Below are 16811 nucleotides of genomic sequence, written 5' to 3' on the forward strand. Positions count from 1 at the left end.
TTACTTGGTGGCTTTTTGAGTTGGCAAGTCGCGTGATTTATTTCTCGAATCTAATTTGTGTTTTTCATGGTGCACAATCAACCTATGGTATTTTTACTACCTATGTAAAGATCTGCAATGTGCCCAAGTCATGTTCCACCAATTTGAGAGAACAAAGAACCAGGTTTCTAGATGTAATGTTGTGTGTTCCTAATATGTTCCTCAAACACGATTCATTTGATAGTTTAGAAATCATTCAGATTCTTTCCTGATCCTCATGTAAATGATAATTCTTGAACTTGAAAATTGAATTTAACCTTTCTTGATTCCCTCACAGGTATTCAGTCATCTTGAAGCCTATTCATTTTAAGGCTATGCTTAGGTTGTCCATGTTTTCAGAATGACAATGTTTAGAGTCATAGCCTAGTATTGGTATTCATATGATGTAATTTTGATATTGTTTGTTTTAACCTTTTTGCTTCCTACAGGTCTCCTTCCCAGCTGTTCCCTTCCTAATCCCCTTTTCCCCACTTGGACTCTCTTAGACTCTGTGAGAATTCTAATCAGAGTATTGGAGCTGTCTTGTGGTGGAAGTGTTGGGAACGTGCACAGACACCAAGGATCTGGTGACTCTGACAATATGACAATGTACTGGAAATCTACTCTCTTACAACAACAGAACAATGACCATCTTAATAATTAAGACAAGACTTGTTGAGGTGACATAAATGATCTGAGATAGACAGGTTGTTCGTCCACATTTCAGTCTCAGGTGGTATGAATCCATGAGATCATATTCAGGACTGGTATTTTCATGTGAAGAAAAACAGAACAGTAAGAAATTATTATTCTTATTAAAGATCAAACAGTTGTTGCTAGTTGACAGCATAATACACCTGTAGTGTTAATAACAGCAAGCAAAGTGCTGCTCTGTTTATAAAATGTGTGGGTGACAGCTCCTGCTACGTTCTTCTCTGCAGTTGCAAATCTTGCTCAGCAGCTCTTCGGGTATCTGGCCTTGAGGAACCCTCGTCGGCTACAACCTGCAGCTTTGGCCTGCTGGAGATTTTTGACTTCCAGAAAAGAGATAAAATCTGAAGGTAAAAATCTTCACAATGACATCATCCAGTAGCTCCCTGACGATGACACTTCCTCCGACGACACTAGTAGCTGCTTTGCCCCACTGAACTCTACCTTCTCAGACATTTTTCTTCAATCTTTCTTCTATGTCCGAAGGTAAGTGGAGACCGCGGCCAACCAATTTTATGCATCCGACCCATGCTCCAATGCAGTTGGCCCTAACTTTCGGCTTTGTTCCAGTCTTGCGCAACTAGATGTCTGAAGTTGGCACTTTGATGTTTAAGGTGCCATTTTTCTCTTCAAACTTTACAAATTCATACCTCTGATTTTACTTATTGGATTTTTGTTGTTCCGGTGTCAACTGACTTATAAAAATGTACTCTATTTTTCTAAGTTGGTGTTGGATTTTTCTTGTGTTGTGTTTTTACTTTATTACTTTATAAGTGTTGCATAAATACTTTACACATTGCCTCTAAGTTAAGTTTTACTACTGTTGTGCCAAGCTACAAGAGGGTTAAGCACATCCTAATTTAGTGACTTTTGGTGTTTCGCCCTGACAAGGATTGTGGTTGTTGCTTCAGTGAGATTTGCGCCCCCTCAACCAACAGCCTAATTTCTCATAGTTACACATAAAATTTGCCTTTGAAAGGCCTGGATGTCTTGGAATGCACTAAAAAAAAAGTGGCTATGATTAATTCAAGAATTCCTTCCTTTGCATTTTTTGTTCTTCCTATAGCATGGCATTGCACCCTGCATGGCTGTCTGAAATGAGGCTTGTAAGTCAGGGGAGAGGATGTGGGGTTATGACCAGAGTTGCCAGCTTTGGAACTGGGGAACCAGGTTTGAGTCTGGGCATCGGCTCAGCATCCTATGATTCTGTGCAAATCACTTAATATCCCAGTGTCTAAAATTAATTGTGACCTTGTGTATATGTAATTGGTGCTCATGTAAAGCTCCTAATACGAATTCTGGCTGCTGAAAAAAACCTGCAAAAAAACCTGCTGAATCCATGTGCTATACTCGTCCTGTGAGAGGCAAGAGACTGCATCTGAACCTATGGAGTTATTTGTGAAACAGCGCTAGAAGTCCAATGCCCAGCTGCGAGGCAGAGCCCAGATGCTGCACAGATTCTGTGAGGCAAAACAGGGGGCACCTTGAAGCAGAGTAGAGCTAGCACCAAGAGACAGGTTGACCTGCACAGCCTGACGTTTTCCCTCCAGGGTTTGATCTTGTTTTTTTTCCAAGAACTGGTCTCATTGGAAGTCACTGGAGATAAAAACATGCAAGGTGAACTGAAGCACTAAATCTCTGCCTCCGACAAGAGTATGAGGTACTATTTATTGGCCAGCCTGGTGCCAGAGCCGAGAGGCTAGTAGTGACTGATCTGTGAAATGCTGGTAGGGCTAGGGAGGGCTAGGGAGGCAAGCCTCATGGCAGAGCAGACATACTGGTGACCTGTCAATAAAGGATATTTGCTGGAGTCTAATGACAAGCTTTAGCTAGTGGTACCCAGGATTTTTTTTAAAGTTGGATTCCTCTGAATCAACTGTGATGAAAAGTGGTGTAGTTGAAGTAAGCATGGGGGTTTGAGTGGTTGTTCTTGACAAAGAGTGGATTGAACTTTTCGTGGGAGGGGATGTGGCCTTATGAGCAATATTGCTAACTTTGGAACTGGGAACGAGGTTCGAGCCCAGTTGTTGGTTCAACATCCCCCGAGTCTGGTGAAATTATGTAATCTCCGCATGCCTGAAAATACCTGTGAGCTTGTGTAATGTAACTGGTGCTTATGTAAAGCTCTCCAACACCTTTGGTTGTGTTAGTGCTAAAATAAATACATAAAATAAAACAGCAGCATTTAAACGAAGCAGCAGCAAGGAACAAAAACTGGGTATTTGAGTAAAGACAACTGTGCTGAGCAAGTGAGTGACAATTTGAGCATGACTAAATACCACTACTATGATAATAAGCAACAGTGAGTGGTGGGTTGTATACAAAGCTGCTGTGCTATGTGTGTGCTGAATCTAACAATGTGAAAAAAATGCTCCCAAAGCTGTCTGATTTGCCTAGGGAAACCAGCAAAATGAAATCAGCTGTCATCTTTAACATATCAAAAACAAAAAATGAGAGTGACAAATAAGCCAGTCAATGGTAAACAAAGGGTGGGCTCTAAGCCCTTTTAAGATTTTTTTAAATAACAATAGATCTCAGTGACAGCGCATGCACTGTCTCAGGGAAGACCTAAAAATTGTTTGCCTCACCCTCACGATGCACGCATGGGTGTGTATACGGGGCCGGCCATTTTCATTCATGCTGTTCAGCATCAGCAACAACCTTTTTCTTGCTGATGCTGTTCAATATCTGCAAAAAGCATTGAGCAAACCATACATCAAATATGCTATATTGATCCAAAGAATTAAATATGACTGTGTATTTGGTCAATATAAACGTGGGATATAGGGTCTTAGTCCGCATATAGCATCGGGAAATGTTGATACAATTCCTAGCTAGCTCACAGTGCCCCACCTGAACCCCTAAACACATGTGGGTTTTGCAACCTCAAACATGACTAGTCAGATTCCCATGTAAATCATGGAAACAGATCTACCCTTTCATTGTCACTTAGACTACCCAAGATTAGACACAAGAAAATGTATTTTAGAGCATTTACTGTAACAGTCTTATTCTTGCATCAAAAAATGAGCTGCGATTATTAGGCAAATGAGAGAGAGCATGGTATCTAGCATTACATAGATGGTAAAGTAGATAAACAATTAAACCATGGTTTTGTGATTGTGTTGGTACACTCCTATCTGTAACTACCTATACTGCTGACAAAATTGTGGGAGCATCCTCTGCCAGATCTATTGTGCAAACCCTCCTCGCACAGCTAGTTAAGATGTAGCGGGGAAGACGGTCTGGGTCCTGAAGGCAATTATTGGTTGTGTGATGGGTAGAGGAAGGATTCAGGATCAGCATCAGAGACAGCCAAGCTGCATCGCGGGCACTGCGTGTCAGTACCAGGATATACCTAGCAGGCAAGCTCCTCTTTCGCATCTGTGGCAGAGGCAGTTTGATACAAGCACCATCCTTGTCATACTGTGTCAGAGGTGCAAGCTCGATGTTGTTGTATGTCTACAAACGCGGAGCTGGCTCCAAGGACAATCAGAATATTTAGGCAGTCAATGTCTTTTAAAAGTGAGACCTATCAGCTTTATCATTGCTTGTTTCAAAATACGTCTGATCTGGACTGATAAATTCACCACCAAACAAGAATGATATTCGATATACTTTTGAGAATAATTAATTTGTATTTTTCAGAAAATAGCATTACTAAAATGAAACTCTGCGATTTCAATTCATAAGAACAAAACCCATTTTGATAAGACTTACAATCCAATATTTGCTTGCTCACATCCTTGTTATTTTTCTAAAATTGAATTTTAATTACCAGAATGTTTCAACTAACAAGAAAGATCCCACTTTTCGTAGAAGATACCTAGGGCTCATTTGTCTCGTTGAATCGCCGCAGTATATTCAGTTGAACTAAAAGAAAGAGGGACGACGATACAAAACTGAGGTCAATACCAAGGTTCACTGCACGAGGGTATACGGCGCATTCTTTGCGCTGTTTTATCAATTCGTTACGAAACTGACATTCAATTTCTTTTATAGATATCACTATGTTACATATGTAAATTAGTTTGTAATAGTTCGTTTTAAAAATCTATATTTAAATATAGGAGGCGTTATTAATCGCTAAAGGATAACTGGATACAATAGTAGAAAAAGTACTTCAATATGGCAACTCGACATAGTCACTCCAGAGACACTTTTAGCGCGATCGTCCTTTCTCTATGTCCATGGCTTTCGACAGCCGCCATCTTCTCTCCCCTTGGCCGGTTTGCTCAGGGACATTGAGGACGTAGAGAGGTCTCTTTGCGGGTGGCGGTGACAGCGGCACTCCAGAGGCTTGCAGACATGTTGTCCAGGGTGGCTCTCAGTTCGGGTGAGTGATGGGAATACCCCATGTGAAAGTTTAGCGTGAGGTGGCCTCACGATCAGCGAAAGGAGTGTCCAAAGGAGTAGACCTCTATAGGTTTAAGGAGTATAGTAATGACAGTATATCGTGAGGTGCAATGACTGGTGAAGGCAGTTGTGTGGGACATACACCGGAAGCAGTTCAGAACATTTTAATCGAGACGGTTAAATGAGTCTGTAAGAAAAGAGCAATTGGGAATTCCTTAACTGGATTAGGCCACATGGGTTCGTGACTTGCAGTGGGACCTGGATAGCTCGAGGTATACAATTAAATAGAGGAGTTTGCAAGACCCTGTCGGGAGGATGATCACCAAGTCTCCCACGGGAACTCTAACTTATAAGTGGATCCCCACAATCTCCTGCATTGACAATACTTGATTTCTTATATTCACGTTGGATTAGAGCTATCTGCATCTCAGACTGAAGTGTGGATCAGTTCATCCAACCACCGCTGCTCTCAAAAGTAGACCTGTGTTTGCTTCACTTGCAACAAACTCGCCTTCTAGCCTAGAGGTTTTCAAAGGTTTTTTGCTTTGAGCCTCTAAACAAAATGTTTGGACGTTGGGCTCCCACCCCAAAACTTTATGACACGTTTTGAGGGAGCGGTAGAAACCATGCTAAATTCAGTGGGTACTTTTTCTGTAGCTCATAGACTGCACACTAAATGTGAGACATCTAAAACAGCGAATGCATCAAACAAAACCAGTAATTGACTCAAACATACTGCTTTGTATAAATAGGGTGTTGTGAGCCTCTTGCCCTCCTAGCCCCCAGTGTAACTGCACCTGCCACACTAGTGATAACTGAGGCTCTGAATAGAATGCCATCACTGCTGTCACTTTTCAATCTTGCAACAGACTGCCTATTTAAAGGAAAAGAAGAGCTCCCAGATATTGTCCACCTTTTTCTGCATTGGTGCCCTAATGCTCGCTAGATAAAATGGGGCTCATGCCTTTTTTTTTTTTTTAAGTATCAGTCAATCAGGATTTATAAAGTGCGGCTAATCACCCAATAGGATATCCAGGCGCTTGCAGGTCCCGGAGGCTTCCGTGAACAGCCAGGTCTTGAGGGCCATTCGGAATTCCTGAAGTGAGGTGACGGTCCAGAGGTGTGTGGGGAGGCTGTTCTAGGTTTTTCCCACAATGTGAGATAAGGCGCCTCCTCCACATATGCTTCGGTAGATGCAGGGAGTATGGGCAAGTGAAAGGGAGGCAAAGCGTAGTCTTCTCGACGGTTGTGGAGAGGCTTGTGCGCAGGTCAGCAACTTGAATTGGCATCTCTTCTGTACGGAGAGCCAGTGGAGTTGCCTTAGGTGGAATTTGATGTGGATTCGTTGAGGAAGGCCAAGGATGAGTCTGACTGTGGCGTTCTGTATGGTCTGAAGTTTCTGTAGGAGGTGCGCAGCGATTCCTCTGTAAAGGGCATTTCTGCAGTCCAGTCAGCTAGTGATAACGGCTTGAGTCACTGTGCATCTTGTGTGTAGAGGTAGCCACTTGAAGATCTTGCATTGCATGTGTGATATGAGGAACAATGCAGAGGAGACGGTGTTGATCTGTGATTTTATGGTGAGCTTGATGCCAATGATGATTCCGAGGTTTCTGGCATGGTCGGAGGGAATGGGTGTGGGGTCCTAGGTCTCGTGGCCACCTGGAGTCATTCCATGTGTTGCTGCTGTTGCCAAAGATCAGTACTTCTGCCTTCTCTGTGTTCACCTGCAAGCAGTTGTTCTTCATCCAATCAGCGACACTTGTCATGCATCTGTGGAAGCTGGTTCTGGTGGTGGAGGGGTCGTCAGTGAGTGAGAGGATGAGCTGGGAGTCGTCTGTATAGGGAATTATGTTGAGTTCGGGGGATCTGAAGATTTTGGCTAGCGGGGTCATATATCCATTGAAGAGCATGGGGCTAAGGGATAACCCCTGGGGGGAAACCAAAGGTGATCTTTTTGGTTCGGAGATGAAAGGTGGGAGGTAGATCATTTGGGTTCCTCCAGTGAGGAAGGAGGTGATCCATTTGAGAACGTGCCCTTGGATGCCGATGTGGTGGAGTCTTTCGATCAGCACGCGGTTGCATACAGTGTCGAAGGCTGCCGAGAGGTCGAGGAGGAGCAAAGCTCCTGTTTGTTCTTGGTTGAGGAGGGTTCAGATGTTGGTGGCTGCGATCGGTGCAGTGATTGCTGTGAAAACAAGGGTGACCTGGGTTCTAATGCTGGCAAGGTCAATGGGCCCCCTCTCTGCTTTTTCATAATAAAACAGACATAATTGGGGTAGAATGGCCACTTAAACATTTGTCCCCTGTACCTGTTGCCTTAATGATAGGGATGGTCCTTTAAAAAAGCCCCTATATATCTCTCAGAGAAAATGGTATCTGTTCATTTGTAAATGATAACATGTGCCCCTGCTTAGTTCCTCTACTTCTGAGCCATTACTTTGATACCCCAGGGACCCAAAGGATTAGGGCTCGACATCTGAATTAAGCACAGTTTGTCTCTTCCCTGCCAGCCCCTGGACTCACTTTTCACAGCAACATCTGACCATGGAGCAGTTAATGCTGACCTTGAGGTGACTTTGCCTGAAAGTGAAGAGGGTGGTTGGTTACAAAGAGCTAAAGATTACAAAGGCCTTCCCACCACCTTTAATTGATGGAGTCCCATAAAGCTTCATGGTTACTAAGATGTATTATTTTTAAGAGTTCGTGTAAGGGTGTTATCAGCTGAGTTCTACAGTAATTGAGAAACTTAATAAAATGTTAGTACTAGGAACACCCTGATTACGTATTGCTAAAATATGTTTTGGAATCACTTGTTTTATCTCAAACCCTACTTCTGGATGTGGTGTTACGACCAAAGCTGCTGACGTAGGAACTGGCAAACCAGATTCAAGTTCCAGCATCTGCTCAGCTTCCAGTGATTCTAGGCAGATGATTTAATTTCTGTGTGCATAAAAGATTGTCACCTCGTGTAATATATGGTGCTCATGTAAAAAGCTCCAAAACCTTTGAGTTGAGTCTGTACTATAGATAACTGTTAAAAAAAAAAAAAACGAATTTTGAGGCAGCCCATCATACACTGTGTAGTAGTACCATTTTAAAATAATGACTTGTATATTCACAGTGCTTTCTGTCATAGTCACTATAGATACATATTTCAATATTCCACACTGCAGCAATTGGGATTCAAATCTGTGCCTTTCTGGTCTCACACACAGATCTCTGCAGTGATCACATTAACCAACTGAGATTTTACATTTCCTTCGGATACATTTGTCTTTGCAGTTTTAAACAATACAAATTTGTCCTGAAGGTATTGAAAAGCTTACCATGAATTTATTACATTACACAAGGTCACAACCATTTTTAGTCATGGGAGACTAAGTAATTTGCCCAGAGTCACTGTAAGTTAAGCAGAACCTGGGAATCTAACCTTGTTCCCCTGTTTCAAAGTCATCAGCCATAGCCATAACGCCACATTCTGAAGTAGTTTACATTTTTTTTTTTAAAAAGGTGCTTCTACAATCATAGGATATTTTACTTGCTTTTATTTTTCATTTCACTGGGTGCGCATTATTTTATGTATTTACATGAAGTAAAAAAAGAAAATGCATACAGAATATTTTCTTCTTTTTAGCCACCTCTTTCACCCACTATGATCCCCGTGCCCCTGTCCCTCCAGATCACAGTTGCCGACACTTCTTATGCACTTCTAAGTCTGTATGAAGATAGCCTGGAAACGTGCCAGATAAAGGTCACACTTCCAGGTGACCTTCATTTATATTTCTTTGCTGAGGCATTTGCACCCCCATGGGAATGCAGCCATGGACCCCAGATGGGCTCACCCCACATTTTCAAGATCTCTGTTCTACCCAGTAGTTCAAAGCACTGAATCCTGGCTAGTGCCAGGAAAAGAAAAGTATCTCCTACCCAGTTGAGGTATCGTGGGTTTTCGTCAAGGTCTGTTGACCTTACTGTTCACCTATAAATGCATCAACCCAACCTAAAGGCCCTAAAATGGATTTGAAACAGGATACATTTCTCAATTTTCAGGACACCATCTCTCATTCTGACTCTGCAGTAAGAACAGTTACTAAAGTGTCAGTAGGCAGATGCCATTGTCTAGTAAACAGCCTGTTACTGGTAAATAACAATACCCTAGGGTTCGCTATTTATCAGGTGCGATTAAATTGCACTTATTGTGAGTAATTGGGGAAATATCATGTGGATTTTGGTGTATAGCATGGCAAAATCTGCATGATATTGGAAATATTGTCCACATTTCCCTTGTTAAATTTTGCCAGGTTTGACTTGCCAAAATGTAAAGAAGCTTGAAGTATTTAACACATCTGATAATTATTGGATGTGTTAAATCCTTTTTACTTAGTGTTTCCAACCCATGCGTAATACAGGGTTTACACACAGGTCGGAAATAACAAGCTGCTCATAACCAGGCCCATAGACTCCAGCACATTAGCAAACTAATATCTGTTGTTGAATCACACTTAAGGGGTAGTGAAAGGCTATGGAAAGGGTACCTACAGCCTCCTGATTTCATTCCTATCTACACAATTGAGTGTTAACTTTGTTCTATGATCCCTCTGCTACTAAAGATTGCTAATGGAATCCTGGCATGTCTTTGATATTTTTGTAGGCTCCTCACACATGCGTACCACCTGTGGTATGCTTCATGATTGGATCCTCACCCACTGCGCCTATTGTGAGTGGGTGGGCTCGACACAGTTTCAGTGGAGGGAGGGATTGTGTCAATATTAAACTTTAAATTGCCTTCTGGATCCTCCTGTATTTTAATCAGAGGCCATTTGGCAAGATTAAAAACAGAATCATGTAACTGGATATAATGGCCTAAAACATGAGTGGGTTGACATGTTTCAGCCTTTCTAGATACCGCTGAGGGTCAGCAGGCTTTCTTCAGGGTCTACTAGCTGGCTTTCCTGTCACTGTAATTTGCCTGATTCTTATTTGTACAACCTTGTGCTAGGCCATGGGACAGTGTGCTTCATAAATCTACATGTCCTGTTAAAAAAAAAAAAAAAAAAAAAAAAAAAAAGAATCCACTTGTCCCTTTGGTGCGATGCAGTAAGATAACAAATTATGGCAGCGTTCTCATTGATTCAGAGCCCTGAAAAAAATCTCTCTGATTATGCCAGGAGTCCTAATATGGCACAGTTTATATTCTAGCAATGCCCTGATTTTTCCACCTTTCCCCAAATCTACCTAATGGAGCTGGAAGTAGCGAGAAGTGATATATCTTGAGTTGTGATATCCTTTGAGATCCCTTTGAATCTGTGCACACCTCCAGACTTGCATGTTTAAGGGTTTTACCAACTCTTTTCTAATGTCCTAACACAGTGGGACATGGAAACTTATTCCTGACAAGGGCAGAAGTAAAACGTTTTCTAGGATGTGGGAGTCGGGAAGAGGTTGTAGAGAAAGGGAAGTTGCAAGGCATATCAGATTCTCACTTGAGCAAATATAGATGCACATTTGCTCACTCAAAAATGCAGTTCACAAAGGAGTATTGTTTTTAGACCTACGTCTGTAAATGCTTGTAAATTAATGAAAGTCGTAAATCTGCACTAATCTGAGGGCAAGTGTCATGGAAACACTTTTGTGACATTCTTTAGTAATTGGGCCCCTAAAAGCATCTGGTGTTGGCTGAGCTCCCTTTTGTTTATCGATGGGGGTGTGTGTATATATGTGTGTGTGTGTGTGTGTGTGTGTGTGTACATATATATATATATATATATATATATATATATATATATATATATATATAGATATATAGATATATAGTGTGTCAGTGAATCCACCAATGTATGACTTGGTATTTGACCAGGTGCATTAGTGAATGTAAAAGTGGCTCTTCAGTGTTTCACTAGATATGTGACTGACTCTATCTTTTTGTTAGGTATATGACTACTGTATCTCTACTTCAGTACATATATACCTGGGCATAGGTGTCTGGAAGCTAACATCTTACTCAGACGGATGTTTCATGTTTTAATAAGAAAGCACTCCCTTCATATGGCCTACATGCTTCTCACTTAAAGGTTGAGTTATCTGTGGTAAATGGGGTGTGTAAAGCTTCTTAAACACATTTTCTAATACCAAATTAAGCTAAGAATCAAACTGTGTACCTAGGGTCATCGTTAGTAGCCCAAACCTTATTAAAAGTAGAACTTCTCTAATTAAGAAACTCCTAGGAGAGTAGAAAACGTCATATTGTATCGACTACTAGTTGCTAAACAAGTCTCATACTGCAGCGTATATAGCTACTGTCTCTGTGTGTACATGAATGTATAAGTGGCTGTTTATCTCTCTAAGTGACTGTGACTTTATACTTTCATAATTATGTACGTGATTAACCGCGTAGATTAGAGACTACATATATAACTTGACATGGCAAGGGCATATTTAAGACAGTAAAACTTAAAAGGACATTTTTATATTCATGCACACGGCACCGCCTCTATTTCCAAAATACACCCTGTCTGAGTGCTTCGCTTTCTACAGTGAAAACAGTGTTTAGTGGCTGTAGATCACATGCTTTGAATTATCCTGCCATCTAGTGTTGGGACCAGAGTGTTTCAATATGTTTTTCTTTGAAGAAGTACTTTTTTTGAGTCGATGAAGTTAAATTACTTCTCCCTCTCGGTGATACTGTGCCTGGCCATACTGGCCTTTGTTCGATTGTATTCTCTTCGCCGTCTCTGGTTCGGACCTGCAATCTTTCGCTCCGTCTTCGACTTGCACCAGTCTCTATATTCAACGGTATTATATTTGATCGCGGTTTCTCGTCGCAAATTGATTGACTTCTCTCAAACTCGTTGGACCAGTTTTTTCGACTGTGTGCCCTTCGGGTTAGCCAAGTTGGCCTTCAGGCCTATATACTTGTGGTACCCAAAAAATGTAATCCAAATAGAACGGACAGTGTTTTGATTCTGTCCACTGTGGCACTCGAAGTACCCTTAAACTGATCTCCTTCGGTAGTGTAAACTGTGCCTATCACCCGTTCATCAAGAGGCTACTTGTGAGGCGTTGTGATCTAAGAAAACTCTTTGGGACCGACGGGCTCGCAGGTTAGAGATGGCACGCAGATTCTGACAGAGAGAGCCAGCCATTAATGCCGACACAAACCGTGAGTACTAGGGTCCCACTTCCTCACCCAAACACTCAGAAAAACGTCCCTGTTGAGGTCACAGGACCACCACTGCAAGCAAGCCATGGTCGGTCTAGGAAAGAAGTTTTGGCTGCCCGTCTACCGGCTCAGCAACTGAATCGATGAAGGCAGCTTCGGCATCAACTTCATCCACTTCCGTCCCACCTAGTGTGGGCAAGGTTTCGGCACCAACTGTCTACGCCTTGAGCCAAGAGTCTACGGAACCAAGTATGAGACCGAAAAAAAAGCCATCAACCAAAAACGTTGGTTCTGAAACATAAAGGCGCTGAAACTTTGGGACTTGTGGACTCTGGCCATTTTTTCTGCACACCCTCACCTATTCAGCCTATACTTGAAACTATGGATGCTAAACAGTGCAAACAATACATTCAGGAAGGTACAATAAGCATTGTAGCTTCACCTACCGTGACTTTTAAAAGGAACCTAACTTCAGGAGGCATTGGGCACCTCCCCGCCTCCAAAAAAGATACATAAAGAGAAGGTTCCCTCCTCAACAGAGCCTGTTCCTACTCCCCATATCTCTTCTCCTCATTCTCCCGCATTTCCAATTGTGTAAGATCTTACTCCATAGGGTTCACCCATATTCGAAAAACACTACTTGGGATACTCTTCAAGATCCAGACCCCTGGGATTCTTATGATCCAGAGCCGGTCATTAACACTGACCCAGATCTGTATCCTGCTAGGCCTTTCCCCCTCCAGAAGATAACGCCAGCTACCAACAATTTATTGCTAGGGCAGCTGCATACCATAATGTACCAATACATAAAGAACCCATTGAAGAGGACTTCTTATGTGAGACACTTACCAGCACTCGCAGAGACACCCAGTATCTTCCTATGCTTTCTGGAATGATGCGCCATGCAGCTAAAATGTTTCAAGACCTTGACAGTTCCAGAATCCTAACACCTAGGGTAAACGAGGTAAACCAGCACCCCTAGGTCCACTTTTTATCAGGTCACAAGTGCCACCGGCCTCAGTAGTGGCTAGTACTGCCAGAAAAAAGGCTAATAGCCAGGCCACTGGAGAGACTCCTCCACCCGCCAAGGAGAGTAAAAATGTTGACACTGTAGGAAAGAGAGTGGCTGCGCAAGCTCCAAAACCATAGGCATATTGCCAATTCGCAAGCCTTACTCTCTAGGTACGATGGGGCCCACTGGGATGAAATGGAGGATCTTCTCCAATATCTCCCAGAAGAGCATCTTAAGCTTGGACAGCAAATAGTTCAAGAGGGTCAAATAATTGCGAATAACTATTAGGTGTTCATTAGATGCTGCCGACACAGCAAGAAGAGGCATAAATACCATTATTCTGGTAAGGCATGCATGGCTAAGATGCTCTGGATTTAAGCTGAAGGTGCAGCAAGCTGTATTAAATATGCCTTTTGACAAAGAACATCTTTTTGGACCACATGTTGACTCCACATAAGAAAAATGAAAAAAGACACACACTGCATGGGAGCTCTCCAGGCCCAAGCACAAGGGGGATGTGTTTATAGGGGTTACAAATCCTCTACCACTTCAGATCCCCCCCCCTCCCCCAACCTTCCAAAATCAGCATGCCTCAAACTATTACCCCTGAGGCTCCTTTAGGGGTACTTTCAGAGGAATTTATTTTAGAGGCAGAGGCAAAAACTTTAGCAATGTTCAGCTTCCACAGCAAAACATTGACTACCTCTAAATACCACAACCCCCATATATCACCAGTTGAGAGACATCTTCAGTACTACTACCCGCAGTGGACAGACATAACATCGGACTAGTGGGTCCTCTTAATTTTCCAACATGGTTATTGTCTGGCGTTTACTTCCACACCTTCCAACATCCCTCCTCGCACTCACAGGTTATTTCAGAAACACCTTGCACTCTTCAAAAAAGAGGTACAATCTCTTCTTCTGAGAGGGGCAATAGAACAGGTTCCATCCCGTTATCACGGAACTGGAGTATACTCACTATAATGCTTTACTTCATTCCAAAAAAGGACTGGTCACTCAGACCCATTTTGGACCTCAGGCCCCTAAACCAATACACTCTTTCAGAACACTTTCACATGGTCACTCCTCAGGATGTGATCTCACTCCGTCAACAGAACGACTTCATGACCGCTCTAGCTCTAAAAGATGCCTAATGCCACATTCCCATACACTCTGTACACTGCAAATATCTAAGATTTGTGGTTGCGGGTACACATTACAAACTGCTCCAAGGGTATTCACTAAATGTCTAGCAGTTGTCGCAGAGTACCTCAGTAGACAAAAGATTCAGGTCTGGATGACTGGTTTATCAAAGCCATCACGCTACAACAGTGCCAATTCCACACTCAAATTATGGTAAACCTTCTTCGCAATCTAGGGTTTACGATACATTTTCAAAAATCTCATCTACAACCCCTGCAGTTTTTAACCGTAGTTAGGGGCTGTTGTCAATACGCAATTGGGAATCGCATACCTCAATCTAGCTCGCATATTGTTTTCAACATCTTTCTCAGTTTCAACAATATCCCACTCCCACTGTCAAAATTGTCATGCATTTTTTAGAGATGATTGCATCATGCATTGCCATCGTCCCACATGCCAAACTTTACATGCATCTGTTACAGCAATATCTATCCTGTCAGTGGTCTGCCACAAGGTCATCTTCAGGATCTAGTGTTGATAGACCGTCAAACTCACCACTCTCTACGTGGTGGAGCTCCACCAACCTCCTAAAAGGGCGGCCTTTTCAAGACCCGTTTTTCTCAACTCATTCTGACCACGGATGCATCCTTGACAGGCTAGGAAGCATATCTTCAAAACCTCACCGTGCAGAGTCTTTGGGATCACACACATCGTGCCTTGCACATCAATTATCTGGAGCTTCAAGCAGTATTTCTAGCCCTCAAAGCTTTCCTACCTCACACACAAAGTTGTCCTTTTCCAGATGGTCAGTTTGACAGCGATGTATTATCTACAACAAAAAAAGGGGGACACATTCACCTAGTGGCAAAGTACCTCCCAGAGATGGACAATGAGTTTGCAGACCTGCTCAGCAGGATGCATCAACAAGTCCACGAATGAGAACTCCACCCACAAGTCCTTCAAATATACTTACAGAAGAGGGGAAATTCTCAAATCTTTTTTGCCACAGCGGAAAATGCAAAATTCCCAAACTTCACGTCCAGGTATCTTCACCCTCTCTCCAAAGGCAATGCTCTATGGATGAGCTAGTCAAGGATTTTTGCGTACGCCTTTCCACCTCTGCCACTCAATCCATTTCTGGTTCGCAAACTCTGATAGACATCCCTAACTATTATACTAGTAGCACCCACATGGGCATTTCAGCCTTGGTTCACAACACTTCTACACCTCTCGCAAGTTCCTCATGAGAAGCTCCCCAACAGGCTGGATCTTCTCATTCTGGACCAGATCAGGCATCTAAACCCTCAACTCTGCGCCATGGCTCCTGAAGTCATAGAATTTGGTTATTTCAAATTACTTCTTGGATGTATGGCAACCTTAAAGGAGGTACGCAAACCGACAACCAGGGCAAAATAGAAGCGTTTTGTTTGCTACTGCCAGTCCAACCAATTGATCCATTTAAACCATCTATACTGTGAGTGACGACATTCTGCTCTTTCAGTGAGTGCTTTTTAACCCCTTAGCCCCCTTAGTGTAGATCCTACAAGGTTTTCCTACAGAAAATAACAGCTGAAATATAAAAAAAAATATTGAAATTGATATGAAAAAACAGCCATTTTTCTCCATGTTTTACTCTGTAACTTTTTCCCTGCGATGTCAGATTTTTGTAAGCAATATACCGTTATGTCTGCTGGACTCTTCTGGTTGCAGGGATTTATGGGGCTTGTAGGTTCATCAAGAACACTAGGTACCCAGAACCAATAAATGAGCTGCACCTTGCAATGAGTTTTCATTCTATACCGGGTATACAGCAGTTCATTTGCTGAAATATAAAGTGAAAAATAAGTATCAAGAAAACCTTTGTATTTCCAAAATGGGCACAAGATAAGGTGGTATGAAGCAGTGGTTATTTGCACATCTCTGAAATCCGGGGTGCCCATGCTAGCTTGTGAATTACAGGGCATTTATCATATAGATGTCTTTTTTTACACACTGTCTTACATTTGGAAGGAAAAAATGTAGAGAAAGACAAGGGGCAGCAATAACACTTGTTTTGCTATTCTATGTTCCCCCTCGTCTCCCGATAAAAATGGTACCTCACTTGCGTGGGTAAGCCTAATGCCCGCGGCGGGAAATGCAACATGGACACATCAAATTTGTACATTGAAAACTGATGTGTTTTTTGGAAAGTGCCTAGCTGTGGATTTTGATCTCAGCTGGCACATAGGAAAACCTACCAAATCTGTGCATTTTTGAAAACTAGACACCTAGGGGAATTCAAGATGGGGTTACTTGTGTGGCTGTCACCAGGTTCTTTTACCCAGAATCCTTTGCAAACCTCAAAATTTGGCCCAAAAACACCTTTTCCTCACATTTCAGTGATGGAAAGTTCTGGAATCTGAGAGGAGTC

The 16811-nt window shown here is 42.4% G+C and overlaps 1 protein-coding gene across 1 annotated transcript in view; it reads left to right on the forward strand.

Annotated features, from left to right (window-relative positions):
* Positions 1 to 4926: 4926 nt before the first annotated feature.
* The window catches only part of ATP5PB (ATP synthase peripheral stalk-membrane subunit b), a 50059-nt gene continuing 38174 nt past the window's right edge, over positions 4927 to 16811 (forward strand). The window contains exon 1 of the mRNA XM_069238646.1: positions 4927 to 5065. Coding sequence (XP_069094747.1) covers positions 5038 to 5065 — 28 coding nt within the window. The 5' untranslated portion in view covers positions 4927 to 5037. The remainder of the gene's footprint in view (positions 5066 to 16811) is intronic.

The sequence above is a fragment of the Pleurodeles waltl genome, chromosome 6, assembly GCF_031143425.1.
Source record: "Pleurodeles waltl isolate 20211129_DDA chromosome 6, aPleWal1.hap1.20221129, whole genome shotgun sequence".
NCBI lineage: Eukaryota > Metazoa > Chordata > Amphibia > Caudata > Salamandridae > Pleurodeles > Pleurodeles waltl.